Here is a 19,845-nt window from a genome sequence, read left to right as displayed (position 1 = left end):
CTTACAATGAAATGCTGAATACAACAGGTGTAGGTAGACCTTACAATGAAATGCGTACTTACAAGCCCTTAAACAACAATAAACAATAAATTAAAATAAAAGTATCAAATAATTCAACAGCACCAGTAAAATAACAATAGCGAGGCTATATACAGAGGGTACCGGTACAGAGTCAATGTGCGGGGGCATTGGTTAGTCGAGGTAATTGAGGTAATATGTACATGTTGTCCTCTAAGTACTGTGGGGAAGTGCCAGAGTGCAATGTGAACCGCCTTAAGCTCCAGTACGTTGATGTGAGCTATTGTCAATAGTGCTGACCATATACCATTGACTGGTTCAATACTGCTCCCCATCCCTGTAGGGAGGCGTCTGTGGTCAAAGTCATCTGAACTGCATCTAAGAGAACTCCACTGGGAGTTTAAAGTGCTAGACACCTTCATTGTATTGCTCAATCAGCAACTCATTGAAATTGTCAGCTTTTTTTGTGTTTGTCCCTTCTGGGACGTAGATTGTGTCTGTAGTAGCATTGCTGTATGGGCTGTACATCATGGACCTCAGCAGCTAGAAGGCCAAGGAGCCTCTGACTCTCTAGCACGGTCACCTGTTTTCTCAGTTTAAATGTCAAAATACAATATGTCAATGATAACATTCTTTCTGGAGAGAGTGTTGCTCGCATGTTTTGAGTGTCCAGTGTCAAGCCCAGGAAGTGCACACACTGAATGGGGACCAGAAAACTATTTTCCAAGTTCATTGTTAGTCCCAGCTCGGAGAGGTGATGTGAGACCATGGATGTGTGTGCCAAAGCTTGGCTTTGTGTCCCTGCACATATCAGCCAATCGTCTAAGTAGTTCAGGACCGTGACTCCTCTTTGGCGATGGGGAGCGCTGCACTTATTCCCTTTATGAAAGTGCGAGGGTCGAACGAAAGGCCGAAGGGTAGAATGTCCAACTGAAAAATATGTTTTTCAAATGCAAATCTCTGGTATTTTCTGTGTGCTGGTAGTTTCAAGAACCTTGGTGTCCACATACACACTATACACACATTCAAATAGATGTAGTACTGTAGATACAGTATGTGGTAGTGGTGGAGTAGGGGCCTGTGTTGTGAAATATGTGAATGTATTGTAATGTTTTTTAAATTGTATAAACTGCCTTAATTTAGCTGGACCCTGGGAAGAGCAGCTGCTATATTGGCAGCAGTTAACAGGGATCCTTAATAAATACAAATCACCAACAAACTATCCAACATACCAAGTTAGTCGTGAAGAGGGCACGACAACGCCTTTTCCCCCTAAGGAGACTGAAAAGATTTGGCATGGGTCCCCAGATCCAGATGGCAACTGCTCAGCATCCGACCGTAAGGTGCTAGAGGGTACTGCGTACATACAGCCCAGTACATCACTGGGGCCAAGTTTCCTGCCATCCAGGACCTTTAAACTAGGCAGTGTCAGAGAAAGGATTTTTTGTTGTTGTCAAAGATATATTAAGCATCTCAATCACATAGCGTAAACGGGAAGTTCCCATAGGTCGTTTGGCAGCCTCTTCCAAAAAACAAAAGGAGATCAGGCGGACAGAGTGCCCTAACTTTAGCAGTAGGTTAAATCAGTGTTTTATTGTTTTATTCTGTGTCATGATTCCGTTACTGGACAAAGCATCTGCATAGGATAGGCAGTTTCAAGTTACACTTAATACATTTCAAATCAATTTGATGTGAATTATGGAAAGATGTGATGGGCTTTAGAAAGAAAATGTAAGGCTCTATTAACCATGCGTCATGCACTTTAAGCCTACTGTTTTACATGTGATATTCTGAGTAATCAAAACATTTGCGGTGAAATTAGGCCAAAATGAGTTAAATTTGGCCTAGCACCATGACAAATGGATATTTACCCAGAGGACACAGAATCGATCCTAATGCTTCTACCTACCTATTTGGTTCATGCATAGGCCTAGTCCTTGGTCTCATACTACTTTAGCCTAAAATTAAACTTAGGTTCCATGGTACCAGTGCCCCATGTATATAGCCTCGTTATTGTTATTGTTATTGTGCTACTTTTTATTTTAATCTACTTGGTAAATATTTTCTTCTTCTTGAACTGCACTGTTGGTTAAGAGCTTGTAAAGTAAAGCATTTCACGGTAAAGTCTACACTTGTTGTATTTCGGTGCAATTTGATTTGATTTGACATGTGTGATGTGTGGTGTTGCATTGTTATCTTAAATGAATGAACATGCATGTCAACATTTGGAGCTACCAAGTGTTACCGTTTGCCACGTGATCATCTTAAATACTTGGTGGGCGTTTGGTTTGTGGGAGGCATGAGTTGGCATTCGTTTCGGTATCGGCTGGGTCTTCAATGGCAAAAAGGAAAGAGGTTTATCTACCAGACGATAAAGGCAAATTGGTAAGGAACCTGTTGTTTATATACAGGATTCTATAGTGAAACTTTGGTGGATGAATCTTTTCCTCTGTGGCTTCATTCACATTGCTATTATCTTCTTCCTCAGAATGTCTGGGATCGGACACTTCAAATTGAGTTCTAACTGGTGTCTATTCCACAAGTCACCACCGGCTTAGATGTTGAAATGCCTATTTACTCTGTTCCATCTCACTGTGCATTCCACTGTCTCATCGGCCCAGCCAGGCAATTTATAAACTTGATCTCCACTATAAAAAAAGCATCTAGACATTATCTCACCTTTGTTTTAGACTAGCATTTAGTTTTCAACAGCGGAGATTTGTTTAAATCTTGGTGTCTGTCTCTCTGCAACATTGTTTAAATACTAATGAACGTATTGGGAGTCGGGACGAGACAGAGAGACAGAGAGACAGAGAGACAGAGAGACAGGCGGACAGCTTTTCTCAGCCAGTCAAAATCACGAATCAGCATAAGTTTTATGGATATATACAAAGAAATGTCAAAGAGTTTAGCAAGGCCTATCCACAGTAGGCTACTAGCCGTGCCAAAGAGACTAGCAAGTCCTATCCACAGTAGGCTACTAGCCGTGCCAAAGAGACTAGCAAGTCCTATCCACAGTAGTCTACTAGCCGTGCCAAAGAGACTAGCAAGTCCTATCCACAGTGGGCTACTAGCCGTGCCAAAGAGACTAGCAAGTCCTATCCACAGTGGGCTACTAGCCGTGCCAAAGAGACTAGCAAGTCCTATCCACAGTGGGCTACTAGCCGTGCCAAAGAGACGAGCAAGTCCTATCCACAGTTGGCTACTAGCCCTGCCTAAGAGACTAGCAAGGCCTATACACAGTGGGCTACTAGCCCTGCCTAAGACACTAGCAAGTCCTATCCACAGTAGGCTACTAGCCCTGCCTAAGAGACTAGCAAGGTCTATCCACAGTGGGCTACTAGCCCTGCCTAAGAGACTAGCAAGGTCTATCCACAGTGGGCTACTAGCCCTGCCTAAGAGACTAGCAAGGCCTATCCACAGTGGGCTACTAGCCCTGCCTAAGAGACTAGCAAGGTCTATCCACAGTGGGCTACTAGCCCCGCCTAAGAGACTAGCAAGGCCTATCCTCTAGCCCTGCATTGATTGGAAGAGAGTTTGTTATTATGTTGTGTGACATGACAAAGTGTTCACATTGAGGTATGTGTCCCAAATGTTACCCTATATAGTGGGAGGGTCTAAAGTAGTGCACTCTGTAGGGAATAGGGTACCCTTTGGGACACAGAAAACAGAGTGCACTACTTATTGATTTTAGTCAGCTCTTGTCATACTATTGTCCCTGTAGCTACACATGTTACACCCTGGCCGAGACTAAACTCTGTACCAGTACCAGACATCTGACCACACCACTATGGGTTTACACTAAGAGCAGAGGAGCTTTGGATACACAGCTTCTTTCAGTGAAGGGAAACATTTATATTTCATCTTTCATCATCACCATTATTTCCAGGGAATAGAGCTACCAGGGAATAGAGCTACCAGGGAATAGAGCTACCAGGGAATAGGGCTACCAGAGAATAGGGATACCAGGGAATAGGGCTACCAGTGAAAGGTCTACAACGGAATAGGGCTACCAGGTAATAGAGCTACCAGGGAAAAAGTATCCTAGGGATTAGGGCTACCAGGCAATATAGCTACCAGGGAATAGGGCTACCAGGGAATTGAGCTACCAGGGAATATAGCCAACAGGGAAAAAGTATCCTAGGGATTAGGGCTACCAGGCAATAGAGCTACCAGGGAAAAGGTCAACTAGGGAATAGAGCTACCAGGGAAAAGGTCTACAACGGAATAGGACTACCAGGGAATAGAGCTACCAGGGAATAGAGCTACCAGGAAATAGAGCTACCAGGGAATAGGGCTACCAGAGAATAGAACTACCAGGGAAAAGGGCTACCAGGGAATAGGTCTACAGTATGGGCTACCAGGGAATAGAGCTACCAGGGAATAGGGCCACCAGGGAATAGGTATATAGTATGGGCTACCAGGGAAAAGGGCCACCAGGGAAGAGGGCTACCAGGGAGAAGGCCTGCAGTATGGGCTACCAGGGAATTGAGCTACCAGGGAATAGAGCTACCAGGGAATAGTTCTGCAGTATGGGCTACCAGGGTATAGGGCTACCAGGGAATAGTTCTGCAGTATGGGCTACCAGGGAATAGGGATACCAGGGAATAGTTCTGCAGTATGGGCTACCAGGGAATAGGGCTACGAGGGAATAGGTTTACAGTATGGGCTACCAGGGTATAGGGCTACCAGGGAATAGGGCTACAGTATGGGCTACCAGGGTATAGGGCTACAGTATGGGCTACCAGGGAATAGAGCTACCAGGGAATAGGGCTACCAGAGAAAGGTCTACAACGGAATAGGGCTACCAGGGAATAGAGCTCCCAGGGAATAGGGCTACCAGTGAAAGGTCTACAACGGAATAGGGCTACCAGGGAATAGAGCTACCAGGGAATAGGGCTACCAGGGAATTGAGCTACCAGGGAATATAGCTACCAGGGAAAAAGTATCCTAGGGATTAGGGCTACCAGGCAATGGAGCTACCAGGGAAAAGGTCAACTAGGGAATAGAGCTACCAGGGAAAAGGTCTACAACGGAATAGGACTACCAGGGAATAGAGCTACCAGGGAATAGAACTACCAGGGAATAGAGCTACCAGGGAATAGGGCTACCAGGGAATAGGGCTACCAGGGAATAGAACTACCAGGGAAAAGGGCTACCAGGGAATAGGCATATAGTATGGGCTACCAGGGAATAGGGCCACCAGGGAATAGGGCTACCAGGGAGAAGGCCTGCAGTATGGGCTACCAGGGAATTGAGCTACCAGGGAATAGAGCTACCAGGGAATAGTTCTGCAGTATGGGCTACCAGGGTATAGGGCTACCAGGGAATAGGTTTACAGTATGGGCTACCAGGGAATAGAGCTACCAGGGAATAGAGATACCAGGGAATAGAGATACCAGGGAATAGGTTTACAGTTTGGGCTACCAGGGAATAGGGCTACCAGGGAGAAGGCCTATAGTATGGGCTACCAGGGAATAGGGCTACCAGGGAATAGGGCTACAGTATGGGCTACCAGGGAATAGAGCTACCAGGGAATAGAGCTACCAGGGAATAGAGCTACCAGGGAATAGGGCTACCAGAGAATAGGGATACCAGGGAATAGGGCTACCAGTGAAAGGTCTACAACGGAATAGGGCTACCAGGGAATATAGCTACCAGGGAAAAAGTATCCTAGGGATTAGGGCTACCAGGCAATGGAGCTACCAGGGAAAAGGTCAACTAGGGAATAGAGCTACCAGGGAAAAGGTCTACAACGGAATAGGACTACCAGGGAATAGAGCTACCAGGGAATAGAACTACCAGGGAATAGAGCTACCAGGGAATAGGGCTACCAGGGAATAGAGCTACCAGGGAATGGAGCTACCAGGGAATAGAGCTACCAGGGAATATAGCTACAGTATGGGCTACCAGGGAATAGGGCTACCAGGGAGATGGCCTACAGTATGGGCTACCAGGGAATAGGGCTACAGTATGGTCTACCAGGGAATAGAGCTACAGTATGGCCTACCAGGGAATAGGGCTAGCAGGGAATAGGGCTACCAGGGAGAAGGCCTACAGTATGGGCTACCAGGGAATAGGGCTACCAGGGAATAGGCCTACCAGGGAATAGAGATACCAGGGAATAGAGATACCAGGGAATATAGCTACAGTATGGGCTACCAGGGAATAGAGATACCAGGGAATAGAGATACCAGGGAATAGAGCTACCTGGGAATATAGCTACCAGGGAATAGAGATACCAGGGAATAGAGCTACGAGGGAATAGAGCTACAGTATGGGCTACCATGGAGACAGGGTTGTTCAAACAATAGTGGATCTTATCTGTACTTTGCTCTCTGGTGATGAGAGGATTGAGTATGTGTTGTTGACGTTTGAGAGAGAGAGAGAGTGGAAACTGAGCTGCACCTCCTAATCTCCTGCCAAATGTATGACCATATTAGAGAGACATATTTCCCTCAGATTACACAGACCCACAAAGAATTCAAAAGCAAATCCAATTTTGATAAACTCCCATATCTACTGGGTGAAACACCACAGTGTGCCGTCACAGCAGCAAGATTTATGACCTGTTGTCACAAGAAAATGTCAACCAGTGAAGAACAAACACCATTGTAAATACAACCCATATTTATGTTTATTTATTTTCCCTTTTGTACTTTAACTAACATCATTACAACATTGTATATAGACATAATGTGACATTTGAAATACCTTTTTTCTTTTGAAATTTTTCTGAGTCTGTTTACTGTACATTTTTTATTGTTTCTTTCACTTTTGTTTATTATCTATTTAACTTGCCTTGACAATGTTAACATTCTGTATGTGTCCAATGCCAATAAAGCCCCTTAAGTTGAAATTGAATTGAGAGAGAGAGAGAGAGACTAACCAGCTAAGTGAGTGAAAAGAGGGAGGGAGGGAGCGAAGGAGGGAGGGAGGTGTGAGAAAGTGTGAAAACAGACGGAGGGAAGGAGGGAGCGAAGGAGGGAGGGAGGTGTGAGAAAGTGTGAAAACAGAGGGAGGGAAGGAGGGAGCGAAGGAGGGAGGGAGGTGTGAGAAAGTGTGAAAACAGACGGAGGGAAGGAGGGAGCGAAGGAGGGAGGGAGGTGTGAGAAAGTGTGAAAACAGAGGGAGGGAGGGAGGGAGGGAGGCATGTCAGTTTGGTGAGAGGAGTGAAAGTAGCCAAGGCTCAACTCAGTCCTCCAACAACACCAGGCTGCTATAGAGCACTCAGTCTTTCTCTCTCTACCCCTGCATTTTTCAGACACCCCATCCTCTCTTCCATTCTTCATCCTCTCCTTCCTCTTTCGATTGCTTGGTGACCTCTGGTCTGCTTGTCACTTTTTGAGCCCTTTGACCTTTAACCCCAGGGAGTGCCGGGAGACCAGCAATTCCTCAGGACAAGATGCCCCTGACCCTCCCCGGTCTCCCTCGTCTCCCTCGTTGTCTCCCCCGCCTCCCGTCTCTTCCCAGGCTGCATGGTGTGCCCATGCCCCATCTGCCCATTCCGCCTGGCCTCTGCCAGGGGCCTCAGAGGCTGCTGCTGGACTGCACCTCTGTCCTGGACCATCTCCCGGTCTCAGGTAGATACCCTCTGACCCCTCACCTCCCACAGGACCATCTCCCTGTTTCAGGTAGGTACCCTCTGACCTCTCACCTCTCACAGGACCATCTCCCTGTTTCAGGTAGGTACCCTCTGACCTCTCACCTCCCACAGGACCATCTCCCTGTTTCAGGTAGGTACCCTCTGACCTCTCACCTCCCACAGGACCATCTCCCTGTTTCAGGTAGGTACCCTCTGACCTCTCACCTCTCACAGGACCATCTCCCTGTTTCAGGTAGGTACCCTCTGACCCCTCACTACCGTAATTCAATGAGAAATCAAGAAGCGTTTTAACGGGCCTCCCGGGTGGCGCAGTGGTTAAGGGCGCTGTACTGCAGCGCCAGCTGTGCCATCACAGACTGTGGGTTCGCGCCCAGGCTCTGTCGTAACCGGCCGCGACCGGGAGGTCCGTGGAGGGCGACGCACAATTGGCCTAGTGTCGTCCGGGTTAGGGAGGGCTTGGTCGGTAGGGATGTCCTTGTCTCATCGCGCACCAGCGACTCCTGTGGCGGGCCGGGTGCAGTGCGCGCTCACCAAGGTTGCCAGGTGCACGGTGTTTCCTCCGGCACATTGGTGTGGCTGGCTTCTGGGTTGGATGCGCGCTGTGTTAAGAAGCAGTGCGGCTTGGTTGGGTTGTGTATCGGAGGACGCATAACTTTCAACCTTCGTCTCTCCTGAGCCCGTACGGGAGTTGTAGCGATGAGACAAGATAGTAGCTACTACAACAATTGGATACCACGAAATAGGGGAGAAAAAGGGGATTACATTTTTTTTTTTTAAACGTTTGAACCATGTCATTGGATTAAGGGTCGTCAAAGTTGATTGGTCAAAAACTCCTTTATGTTGATTACTTTTTTTGCAAATCCAATCAGTATTCCACGTTGATTTAACATCATCACATAGATTTGTTGTTGTTGATGTTGAAATGAAGTGGAAACAACATTGATTCAACCTGTTTGTGGCCCAACAGGCTGTCTCAGGTAGGTACCCTCTGACCTCTCACCTCTCACAGGACCATCTCCCTGTTTCAGGTAGGTACCCTCTGACCTCTCACCTCTCACAGGACCATCTCCCTGTCTCAGGTAGGTACCCTCTGACCTCTCACCTCTCACAGGACCATCTCCCTGTCTCAGGTAGGTACCCTCTGACCTCTCACCTCTCACAGGACCATCTCCCTGTCTCAGGTAGGTACCCTCTGACCTCTCACCTCTCACAGGACCATCTCCCTGTCTCAGGTAGGTACCCTCTGACCTCTCACCTCTCACAGGACCATCTCCCTGTCTCAGGTAGGTACCCTCTGACCTCTCACCTCTCACAGGACCATCTCCCTGTCTCAGGTAGGAACCTTCTGACCTTTAACCTCAAATCCAAATCAAATGTTATTTTGTCACATAAACGTGTTAAGCATCATTACACAGCTTTATTACCCATACAATACACCACTGTTGGGTGTCATATGAGATTTACAATGTGACAAGGGGAGTAGAGAGAAAGGCAGGTAGGTTTTCACCCTTATTTCAATAGTATGTCTTTGTGAGTTGTTGTAGACTGTTAGGTTGTCTAGTTGTTGCTGTATGTAGACTGTTAGGTTGTCTAGTTGTTGCTGTATGCAGACTATTAGGTTGTCTAGTTGTTACTGTATGTAGACTGTTAGGTTGTCTAGTTGTTGCTGTATGTAGACTGTTAGGTTGTCTAGTTGTTGCTGTATGTAGACTGTTAGGTTGTCTAGTTGTTGCTGTATGTAGACTGTTAGGTTGACTAGTTGTTGCTGTATGTAGACTGTTAGGTTGTCTAGTTGTTGCTGTATGTAGACTGTTAGGTTGTCTAGTTGTTGCTGTATGTAGACTGTTAGGTTGTCTAGTTGTTGCTGTATGTAGACTGTTAGGTTATTGCTGTATGTAGACTGTTAGGTTGTCTAGTTGTTGCTGTATGCAGACTATTAGGTTGTCTAGTTGTTGCTGTATGTAGACTGTTAGGTTGTCTAGTTGTTTATGTATGTGGACTGTTAGGTTGTTGCTGTATGTAGACTGTTAGGTTGTCTAGTTGTTGCTGTATGTGGACTGTTAGGTTATCTAGTTGTTGATGTATGTAGACTGTTAGGTTGTCTAGTTGTTGATGTATGTAGACTGTTAGGATGTCTAGTTGTTGCTGTATGTAGACTGTTAGGTTGTCTAGTTGTTGCTTTATGTAGACTGTTAGGTTGTCTAGTTGTTGCTGTATGTAGACTGTTAGGTTGTCTAGTTGTTGCTGTATGTGGACTGTTAGGTTGTTGCTGTATGCAGACTGTAACGTTGTCTAGTTGTTGCTGTATGTAGACTGTTAGGTTGTTGCTGTATGTAGACTGTTAGGTTGTCTAGTTGTTGCTGTATGTAGACTGTTAGGTTGTCTAGTTGTTACTGTATGTAGACTGTTAGGTTGTCTAGTTGTTTATGTATGTGGACTGTTAGGTTGTTGCTGTATGTAGACTGTTAGGTTGTCTAGTTGTTGCTGTATGTAGACTGTTAGGTTGTCTAGTTGTTGCTGTATGTAGACTGTTAGGTTGTCTAGTTGTTGCTGTATGTAGACTGTTAGGTTGACTAGTTGTTGCTGTATGTAGACTGTTAGGTTGTCTAGTTGTTGCTTTATGTAGACTGTTAGGTTGTCTAGTTGTTGCTGTATGTAGACTGTTAGGTTGTCTAGTTGTTGCTGTATGTAGACTGTTAGGTTGTTGCTGTATGTGGACTGTTAGGTTGTCTAGTTGTTGATGTATGTAGACTGTTAGGTTGTCTAGTTGTTGATGTATGTAGACTGTTAGGATGTCTAGTTGTTGCTGTATGTAGACTGTTAGGTTGTCTAGTTGTTGCTTTATGTAGACTGTTAGGTTGTCTAGTTGTTGCTGTATGTAGACTGTTAGGTTGTCTAGTTGTTGCTGTATGTGGACTGTTAGGTTGTTGCTGTATGCAGACTGTAACGTTGTCTAGTTGTTGCTGTATGTAGACTGTTAGGTTGTCTAGTTGTTGCTGTATGTGGACTGTTAGGTTGTTGCTGTATGCAGACTGTAACGTTGTCTAGTTGTTGCTGTATGTAGACTGTTAGGTTGTTGCTGTATGTAGACTGTTAGGTTGTCTAGTTGTTGCTGTATGTAGACTGTTAGGTTGTTGCTGTATGTAGACTGTTAGGTTGTCTAGTTGTTGCTGTATGTAGACTGTTAGGTTGTCTAGTTGTTACTGTATGTAGACTGTTAGGTTGTTGCTGTATGTAGACTGTTAGGTTGTCTAGTTGTTGCTGTATGTAGACTGTTAGGTTGTCTAGTTGTTGCTGTGTTATTAAAGTGCTGTCCTGTGAGTGGAGTTGAAGCAGATTACCTCTGACTGAGCTGCTTCACATGGAAGGGATCTTTAGGCCAGAGCCCTGTGGGATGCAGCCAACAACTCCCACACTGCTCTCTGGCACAACTGGCTGAAATTGGTCTAATTTTACACAACAACATGGAAGCCTTGGTGATCTTTTAACTGGGTACAGTAGGTGTGATGCTGTGGATGAGGTTACTGTGATGCTGTGGATGATGTTACTGTGATGCTGTGGATGATGTTACTGTGATGCTGTGGATGAGGTTACTGTGATGCTGTGGATGAGTATATTGTGATGCTGTGGATGATGATACTCTGATGCTGTGGATGAGGATACTGTGATGCTGTGGATGATGTTACTGCGATGGTGTGGAAGATGTTACTATGATGCTGTGGATGAGGATGGTATAGTGTGTGTGGATGAGGATTCTGTGGATGATGTTGATGAGGATACTGTGATGGTGGTGCTTGCACCCTTCTGTACTTCCTGTTCACCCTTGACTGTGTGACCACACACTTCTCCAACTCAATCATCAAATGTGCAGACGACACAACAGTAGTAGGCCTGATTACCAACAATGCCGAGACGGCCTACAGGGAGGAGGTGAGGGCCCTGTGAGTGTGGTTCCAGGAAAACAACCTCTCACTCAACATCAACAAAACAAAGGAGCTTATCGTGGACTTTAGGAAACAGCAGCACCCCCCCCATCAACATCGACGGGACCGCATCCCTGACAAACTGAATAGGTCCACCCACACCGACAGTGTGGTGAAGAAGGCGCAACATCCCCTCTTCAACCTCAGGAGGCTGAATAAATTTGGCTTGGCACCTAAAACCCTCACAAACTTTTACAGATGCAAAATTGAGAGCATCCTATCAGGCTGTATCGGGGTGTATCACTGCACCGCCCGGAACCGCAGGTCTCTCCACAGGGTGGTGCGTGCTGCCCAACACATCACCAGGGGCAAACTACCTGCCCTCCAGGACACCTACAGCACCCGATGTCACAGGAAGGCCAAAAAGATCATCAAGGACAACAACCACCCGAGTCATTGCCTGTTCTCCCCACTGTCATCCAGAAGGCGAGGTCAGTACAGGTCCATCAAAGCAGGGAGACTGAAAAACAGCTTCTATCCCAAGGCCATCAGACTGTTAAACAGCCATCAGTAGCACATTAGAGGCTGCTGCTCTATATATAGACATGGACTTGAAATCACTGGCCACTTTAATAATGCAACACCAGTCACTTTAATAATGTTTACCTATTCTGCATTACTCATCTCATATGTTTATACTGTATTCTACTCTACTGTATTTTAGTATTTTCCACTCATCCAAATATTTCTACATTCTTAATTCCAGTCATTTACTATAGATGTGTGTTATATATATATATATATGTGTGTGTATACTGTGTGTAATGTTGTGAAATTGTTAGATTTTATTTATTTTATTTTACCTTTATTTAACCAGGCAAGTCAGTTAAGAACAAATTCTTAATTTTCAATGACGGCCTGGGAACAGTGGGTTAACTGCCTGTTCAGGGGCAGAACGACAGATTTGTACCTTGTCAGCTCGGGGGTTTGAACTCGCAACCTTCCGGTTACTAGTCCAACGCTCTAACCACTAGGCTACCCTGCCGCCCCATAGATATTACTTGTTAGATATTACTTGTTAGATATTACTTGTTAGATATTACTGCACTGTTGGAGCTTGAAACACAAGCATTTTTCTACACCCACAATAACATCTGCTAAACATGTAAATGTGACCATTTGATTTGATTTTGTGCTATTTGTGGATGAGAACATTTATTAATCAGTGTAATACTCAGTTCTGAGGACAGGGACAGGGGGAGGGAGAACTGGGGAGAGGGAGGTCTGGGGGAGGGAGGACTGGGGGAGGGAGTACTGGGGGAGGGAGGACTGGGGGAGGGAGGACTGGGGAGGGAGGTCTGGGGGAGGGAGGGATGGGGGAGGGAGGTCTGGGGGAGGGAGGTCTGGGGGGGGAGGACTGGGGGAGGGAGGTCTGGGGGAGGGAGGGATGGGGGAGGGAGAACTGGGGAGAGGGAGGTCTGGGGGAGGGAGGACTGGGGGAGGGAGTACTGGGGGAGGGAGGACTGGGGGAGGGAGGACTGGGGGAGGGAGGGATGGGGAGGGATGACTGGGGGAGGGAGGGATGTGGAGGGAGGACTGGGGGAGGGAGGTCTGGGGGAGGGAGGGATGGGGGAGGGAGGGATGGGGAGGGAGGACTGGGGGAGGGAGGTCTGGGGGAGGGAGGGATGGGGGAGGGAGGGATGGGGAGGGAGGACTGGGGGAGGGAGAACTGGGGAGAGGGAGGACTGGGGGAGGGAGGACTGGGGAGGGAGGTCTGGGGGAGGGAGGACTGGGGGAGGGAGGTCTGGGGGAGGGAGGACTTGGGGAGGGAGGGATGGGGAGGGATGACTGGGGGAGGGAGGGATGTGGAGGGAGGACTGGGGGAGGGAGGGATGGGGGAGGGAGGGATGGGGGAGGGAGGACTGGGGGAGGGAGGTCTGGGGGAGGGAGGGATGGGGGAGGGAGGGATGGGGAGGGAGGACTGGGGGAGGGAGGTCTGGGGGAGGGAGGACTGGGGGAGGGAGGGATGGGGGAGGGAGGACTGGGGAGGGACAGTGATGAAAGTATAGCTAGGCCAATTGATTTTCTTTCTGGCTTTTTCTGTCACGTTATCTCTTCCTCTCTCTCTCTGTCTCTCTCTCTCTCTCTCTCTCTCTCTCAAGAGCCTGCTCACTCCAGCACGGTCTCTCTCTCTCTCTCTCTCTCTCTCTCTGTCTCTCTGTCTCTCTCTCTCTCCCTCTCTAACACGCCTGCTCACTCCAGCACGGTCTCTCTCTCTCTCTCTCTCTCTCTCTCTCTCTCTCTGTCTCTCTCTCTGTCTCTCTCTCTCTCTCTAATGTGCCTGCTCACTCCAGCACGGTCTCTCTCTCTCTCTCTCTCTCTCTCTCTCTGTCTCTCTCTCTGTCTCTCTCTCTCTCTAATGTGCCTGCTCACTCCAGCACGGTCTCTCTCTCTCTCTCTCTCTCTCTCTCTCTCTGTCTCTCTCTCTGTCTCTCTCTCTCTCTAATGTGCCTGCTCACTCCAGCACGGTCTCTCTCTCTCTCTCTCTCTCTCTCTCTCTCTCTCTCTCTCTGTCTCTCTCTCTGTCTCTCTCTCTCTCTAATGTGCCTGCTCACTCCAGCACGGTCTCTCTCTCTCTCTCTCTCTCTCTCTCTCTCTCTCTCTCTCTCTCTCTCTCTCTCTCTCTCTGTCTCTCTCTCTGTCTCTCTGTCTCTCTCACGGTCTCTCTCTCTCTCTCTCTCTCTCTCTCTGTCTCTCTCTCTCTCTCTCTCTCTAATGTGCCTGCTCACTCCAGCACGGTCTCTCTCTCTCTCTCTCTCTCTCTCTCTCTCTCTCTCTCTCTCTCTCTCTCTCTCTCTCTCTCTGTCTCTCTCTCTGTCTCTCTCTCTCTAATGCGCCTGCTCACTCCAGCACGGTCTCTCTCTCTCTCTCTCTCTCTCTCTCTCTCTCTCTCTCTCTCTCTCTCTCTGTCTCTCTCTCTGTCTCTCTCTCTCTCTAATGTGCCTGCTCACTCCAGCACGGTCTCTCTCTCTCTCTCTCTCTCTCTCTCTCTGTCTCTCTCTCTCTCTAATGCGCCTGCTCACTCCAGCACGGTCTCTCTCTCTCTCTCTCTGTCTCTCTCTCTGTCTCTCTCTCTCTCTAATGCGCCTGCTCACTCCAGCACGGTCTCTCTCTCTCTCTCTCTGTCTCTCTCTCTGTCTCTCTCTCTCTCTAATGCGCCTGCTCACTCCAGCACGGTCTCTCTCTCTCTCTCTCTGTCTCTCTCTCTGTCTCTCTCTCTCTCTAATGCGCCTGCTCACTCCAGCACGGTCTCTGTCTCTGCTACCTCTGTAACTGCGCATGCATGAATGAAGAGTGGGGCGTGTGTTCTGTGCTGCGAGGATTAACATCACAGAGTACGGGGTATGTTTGGCTCTCTGAGGGTGTGTGTGTGTACCAGTGTGTGTGTACCAGTGTGTGTGTGTGTGTGTGTGTGTGTGCACAAGCATTGTTCTCAAGCTCAGTGCTTCTGCAGCCAAGGTCATAGGAGCCTGGTCACATGCACAGTGTGTGAGCGAGGCAGCGAGGCAGCGAACGAGAGCGAGTGAGTGTGAAGAGTAACGTCTCTCTCCGTGTGAAAAGCAGGGGGTGGGGACCTCATCAATTCATCCATTCATGTACGGTAAGGATGCTGTTTGTGTGCGCGCGTGTGTGTGTGTGTGTGTGCGCGTGTGTAAGTGTGTGTGTGGAGTTTGTTTTCCTCTGTTTCCTCTTTGCTCGACATGTCTAGTTGTCGGAGTCTGTCTAGTTGGTGTCAACAGCAGGTGTTTTTGTCTGTGTGCTTTTGCATTGTGCGCGTGTGTGTGTGTGTGTCTGTGTGCTCTGGGCTTTCTTTCACTGTCATGGGAACGTGATGCTGAAGCAACAGATTGTGTGTGAATGGATTAGCTATTGTACGTCTCACTGAAGCTAACTACTGTACACACACACGGAGCAGATGTTTAAACAAAACAGGAGACATGTTATCACACACACACACACACACACACACACACACACACACACACACACACACACACACACACATGAATGAAATTAATCAAATCAAATCAAATTTAATTTGTCACATACACATGGATAGCAGATGTTAATGCGAGTGTAGCGAAATGCTTGATCAATCGATTGGTCGGTCTGCTGGGTCGTTTATATTATCAGTCTTGAGTTTCTTCCCTGTCTCATTGGATCGGAGGAGAGAATGATTGACAAGCGTTGTGTTCTTGTGATTGACATGCTTGTTGACATGCAGCATTGAGAGCATGCAGTCTGGAAATGAGCCTTACTAAACCCTACTGTGTGGAAGGATTACTAAGCAGTACTGCGGTCGGTCAGAACGAAGGGTTGTAAATCAGATATTACTGAGCTCTGCTTCTCTGTTCTCTGTCTGTCTCACTATAATCCTGACACCTGGCTTCTCCCTACATTCTACATTACAGGAGAGGAGAGGAGGGGGAGAGAGAGAGAGAGCGGGGAGAGGGTTAGAGAGAGGGGGAGAGAGTAAGAGGGAGAGAGGGAGAGAGGGAGAGAGGGAGAGAGGAGAGAGGGGAGAGAGGGAGAGAGACAGAGAGAGGGAGAGAGGGAGAGGGGGAGAGAGAGAGGGGGAGAGAGAGGGGGAGAGTGTTAGAGAGAGGGGAGAGAGGGAGAGGGAGAGCGGGGGAGAGGGTTAGAGAGAGGGGAGAGAGGGAGAGAGGGAGAGAGGGGTAGAGGGGAGAGAGAGAGAGAGCGGGGAGAGGGTTAGAGGGGAGAGGGGGAGAGAGAGGGAGAGGGAGAGAGGGAGAGGGTGAGAGGGGGAGAGAGGGAGAGAGACAGAGAGAGGGAGAGAGGGGGAGAGGGGGAGAGAGAGAGGGGAGAGAGAGGGGGAGAGTGGGAGAGAGGGGAGAGAGGGAGAGAGAGGGAGAGAGGGAGAGAGAGGGAGAGAGAGGGGGAGAGAGGGGGAGAGGGGAGAGAGAGGGGGAGTGTGGGAGAGAGTGGGGGAGAGGGAGAGAGGGGGAGAGAGGGAGAGAGGGAGAGAGAATGCCTACTCAATTGCACAACTGAATGCATTCAACCGAAATACACTACATGATCACATGACTACATGACCTGCTCATCGAACATCTCATTCCAAAATCATGGGCATTAATATGGAGTTGGACCCCCCATTGCTGCTATAACAGCCTCCACTCTTCTGGGAAGGCTTTCCACTAGATGTTGGAACATTGCTGCTATAACAGCCTCCTCTCTTCTAGGAAGGCTTTCCACTAGATGTTGGAACATCGCTGCTATAACAGCCTCTACACTTCTGGGAAGGCGTTCCACTAGATGTAATAACATTGCTGCTATAACAGCCTCCACTCTTCTGGGAAGGCTTTCCACTAGATGTTGGACCATCGCTGCAGAGACTTGCTTCCATTAGTGAGCATTAGTGAGGTCGGGCACTGATGTTGGGCGATTAGGCTTGGCTCGCAGTCGGCGTTCCAATTCATCCCAAAGGTGTTTGATGGGGTTGAGGTCAGGGCTATGTGCAGGACAATCAAGTTCTTGCACACCGACCTCGCTTGGTCCACGGGGGCATTGTCATGCTGAAACAGGAAAGGGCTTTTCACAAACTGTTGGTACAAAGTTGGAAGCACAGAATCATCTAGAATGTCATTGTGTGCTGTAGCATTAAGATTTCCCTTCACTGGAACTAAGGGGCCCGAACCATGAAAAACAAAAAACCCAGATTCGTCCGTCGGACTGCCAGATGGTGAAGAGCGATTCATCACTCCAGAGAAAGCGTTTCCACTGTTCCAGAGTCCAATGACGGCGATCTTTACATCACTCCAGCCGAGTCTTTGTGCATGGGGATCTTAGGTTTGTGTGCGGCTGCTCGGCCATGGAAACCCATTTCATGAAGCTTCCAGAAGGAGTTTGGAACTCTGCGGTCCTGTTCTGTGAGCTTTTGTGGCCTACCACTTTGAGGCAGAGCCGTTGTTGCTCCTAGACGTTTCCACTTCACAATAACAGCATTTACAGTTGACCGGGAGAAGCTCTAGCAGGGCGGACATTTGATGAACTGTCTTGTTGGAAATGCGGCATCATTTGATGATGCCACGTCGAAAGTCACTGAGCTCTTCATTATAAGGCCATTCTACTGACAATGTTTGTCTATGGAGATTGCATGGCTGTCTGCTCGATTTTATATGTCAACAACAGAATGAAATACCTTTGATTATATAGTGTATGTCTTCTGAATTGAACCCCTCTAAATCAGAGAGAAGGGCCTTAATCAACGTCCACATCATGAGCTCCCTGGAGTAGTTGTTGTTATGGGAATAACTGCCGAGGCTCAAGGGCAGTACGGCAGATTTTTTTCCGCCTTGCTGGGGATTCGAACCAGTGAGGGAGGGGGGAGAGACAGAGAGAGGAAAAAGAGACAGAGAGAGAGAGGGAGGGAGGGAGAGAGAGACAGAGAGAGGGAGGGAGAGAGAGAGAGGAAAAAAAGACAGAGAGAGAGAGAGAGAGAGAGAGAGAGATGGAGAGAGAGAGAGCTACACCCCACACACAACATTAGCTCCTGCTACACTCCACACACAACATTAGTTCCTGCTACACTCCACACAACATTAGTTCCTGCTACACTCCACACACAACATTAGTTCCTGCTACACTCCACACAACATTAGTTCCTGCTACACTCCACACAACATTAGTTCCTGCTACACTCCACACACAACATTAGTTCCTGATACACTCCACACAACATTAGTTCCTGCTACACTCCACACACAACATTAGTTCCTGCTACACTCCACACACAACATTAGTTCCTGCTACACTCCACACAACATTAGTTCCTGCTACACTCCACACACAACATTAGTTCCTGCTACACTCCACACACAACATTAGTTCCTGCTACACTCCACACAACATTAGTTCCTGCTACACTCCACACACAACATTAGTTCCTGCTACACTCCACACACAACATTAGTTCCTGCTACACTCCACACACAACAGTAGTTCCTGCTACACTCCACACAACATTAGTTCCTGCTACACTCCACACACAACATTAGTTCCTGCTACACTCCACACAACATTAGTTCCTGCTACACTCCACACAACATTAGTTCCTGCTACACTCCACACAACATTAGTTCCTGCTAAACTCTACACAACATTAGTTCCTGCTAAACTCCACACACAACATTAGTTCCTGCTACACTCCACACACAACATTAGTTCCTGCTAAACTCCACACAACATTAGTTCCTGCTAAACTCCACAGAACATTAGTTCCTGCTACACCCAATGTTTTTTAATAAGAGTATACCACTATTGTACACTTTCTCAATCACTATAATCAATGGCCTGCGTCTCTTTCTCTCCTCTCTCTCTCTCCCCTCTCTCACTCTCTTCCTCTCTCTCTCTTGCTCTCTCTCTTTCCTCTCTCACTCTCTTCCTCTCTCTCTCTCTCTCCTCTCTCTCTCTTGCTCTCTCTCTTTCATTTCTCACTCTCTCTCTCTCTCACTCTCTTGCTCTCTCTCGCCTCTCTTTCTCTCTCTCTCCTCTTCTCTCTCTCTCTCTCGCTCTGTTTTCCTCTCTGTCTCTCACTCTCTGTCTCTCTCCTGCTCTCTCTCTTTCCTCTCTCACTCTCTTGCTCTCTCTCTCTCACTCTCTTGCTCTCTCTCTCCTCTCTCTTTCCTCTCGCACTCTCTTGCTCTCTCTCGCCTTCTTTCTCTCTCTCCTCTCTCTCTCTCGCTCTGTTTTTCTCTGTCTCTCTGCCCCTCTCTCTCTCTCTCTCTCTCTCTCTCTCTCTCTCTGTCTCTGTGTTTGTTTATCAGGTGTGTGTGGATGCTGTGGGGCTTTGAGACCTCGCTATAAGAGGCTGGTGGACAACATCTTCCCAGAGGACCCAGAGGTAAATGGACTCACAGAGACTATAATATGTAACCCTATATGTATATAGATATCCTGTTTTAGGTTCTATATGTATTTCTGTAGTTCTATATGTATATATATATCCTGTTATACATTCTATATGTAATTCTATAGTTGTATACGTATATAGAGATCCTATGATATGTTCTGTGTGTAATTCTATAGTTATATATGTATATAAAGATCCTATTTTAGGTTCTATATGTATTTCTATAGTTATATATGTATATATATATCCTGTTATACATTCTATATGTAATTCTATAGTTGTATATGTATATATAGATCCTATGATATGTTCTGTATATAATTCTGTAGATATATATGTAATTCATGGGGTTGTTCAATGTTTTC

At 47.4% G+C, this 19,845-nt stretch overlaps 1 protein-coding gene across 1 annotated transcript in view; it reads left to right on the top strand.

Annotated features, from left to right (window-relative positions):
- The first annotated feature begins 7,234 nt into the window (after positions 1 to 7,234).
- The window catches only part of LOC115118696 (protein EFR3 homolog B-like), a 47,440-nt gene continuing 34,829 nt past the window's right edge, over positions 7,235 to 19,845 (top strand). The window contains exons 1-2 of the mRNA XM_065004369.1: positions 7,235 to 7,601; positions 19,395 to 19,471. Of these exons, the coding sequence (XP_064860441.1) occupies positions 7,424 to 7,601; positions 19,395 to 19,471 (255 nt within the window). The 5' untranslated portion in view covers positions 7,235 to 7,423. The remainder of the gene's footprint in view (positions 7,602 to 19,394; positions 19,472 to 19,845) is intronic.

This window comes from Oncorhynchus nerka, linkage group LG18 (genome assembly GCF_034236695.1).
Source record: "Oncorhynchus nerka isolate Pitt River linkage group LG18, Oner_Uvic_2.0, whole genome shotgun sequence".
Taxonomy (NCBI): Eukaryota; Metazoa; Chordata; class Actinopteri; order Salmoniformes; family Salmonidae; genus Oncorhynchus; species Oncorhynchus nerka.
Note: the sequence above shows the minus strand (reverse complement) of the source record. Positions and strands in the feature narration are given on the sequence as shown.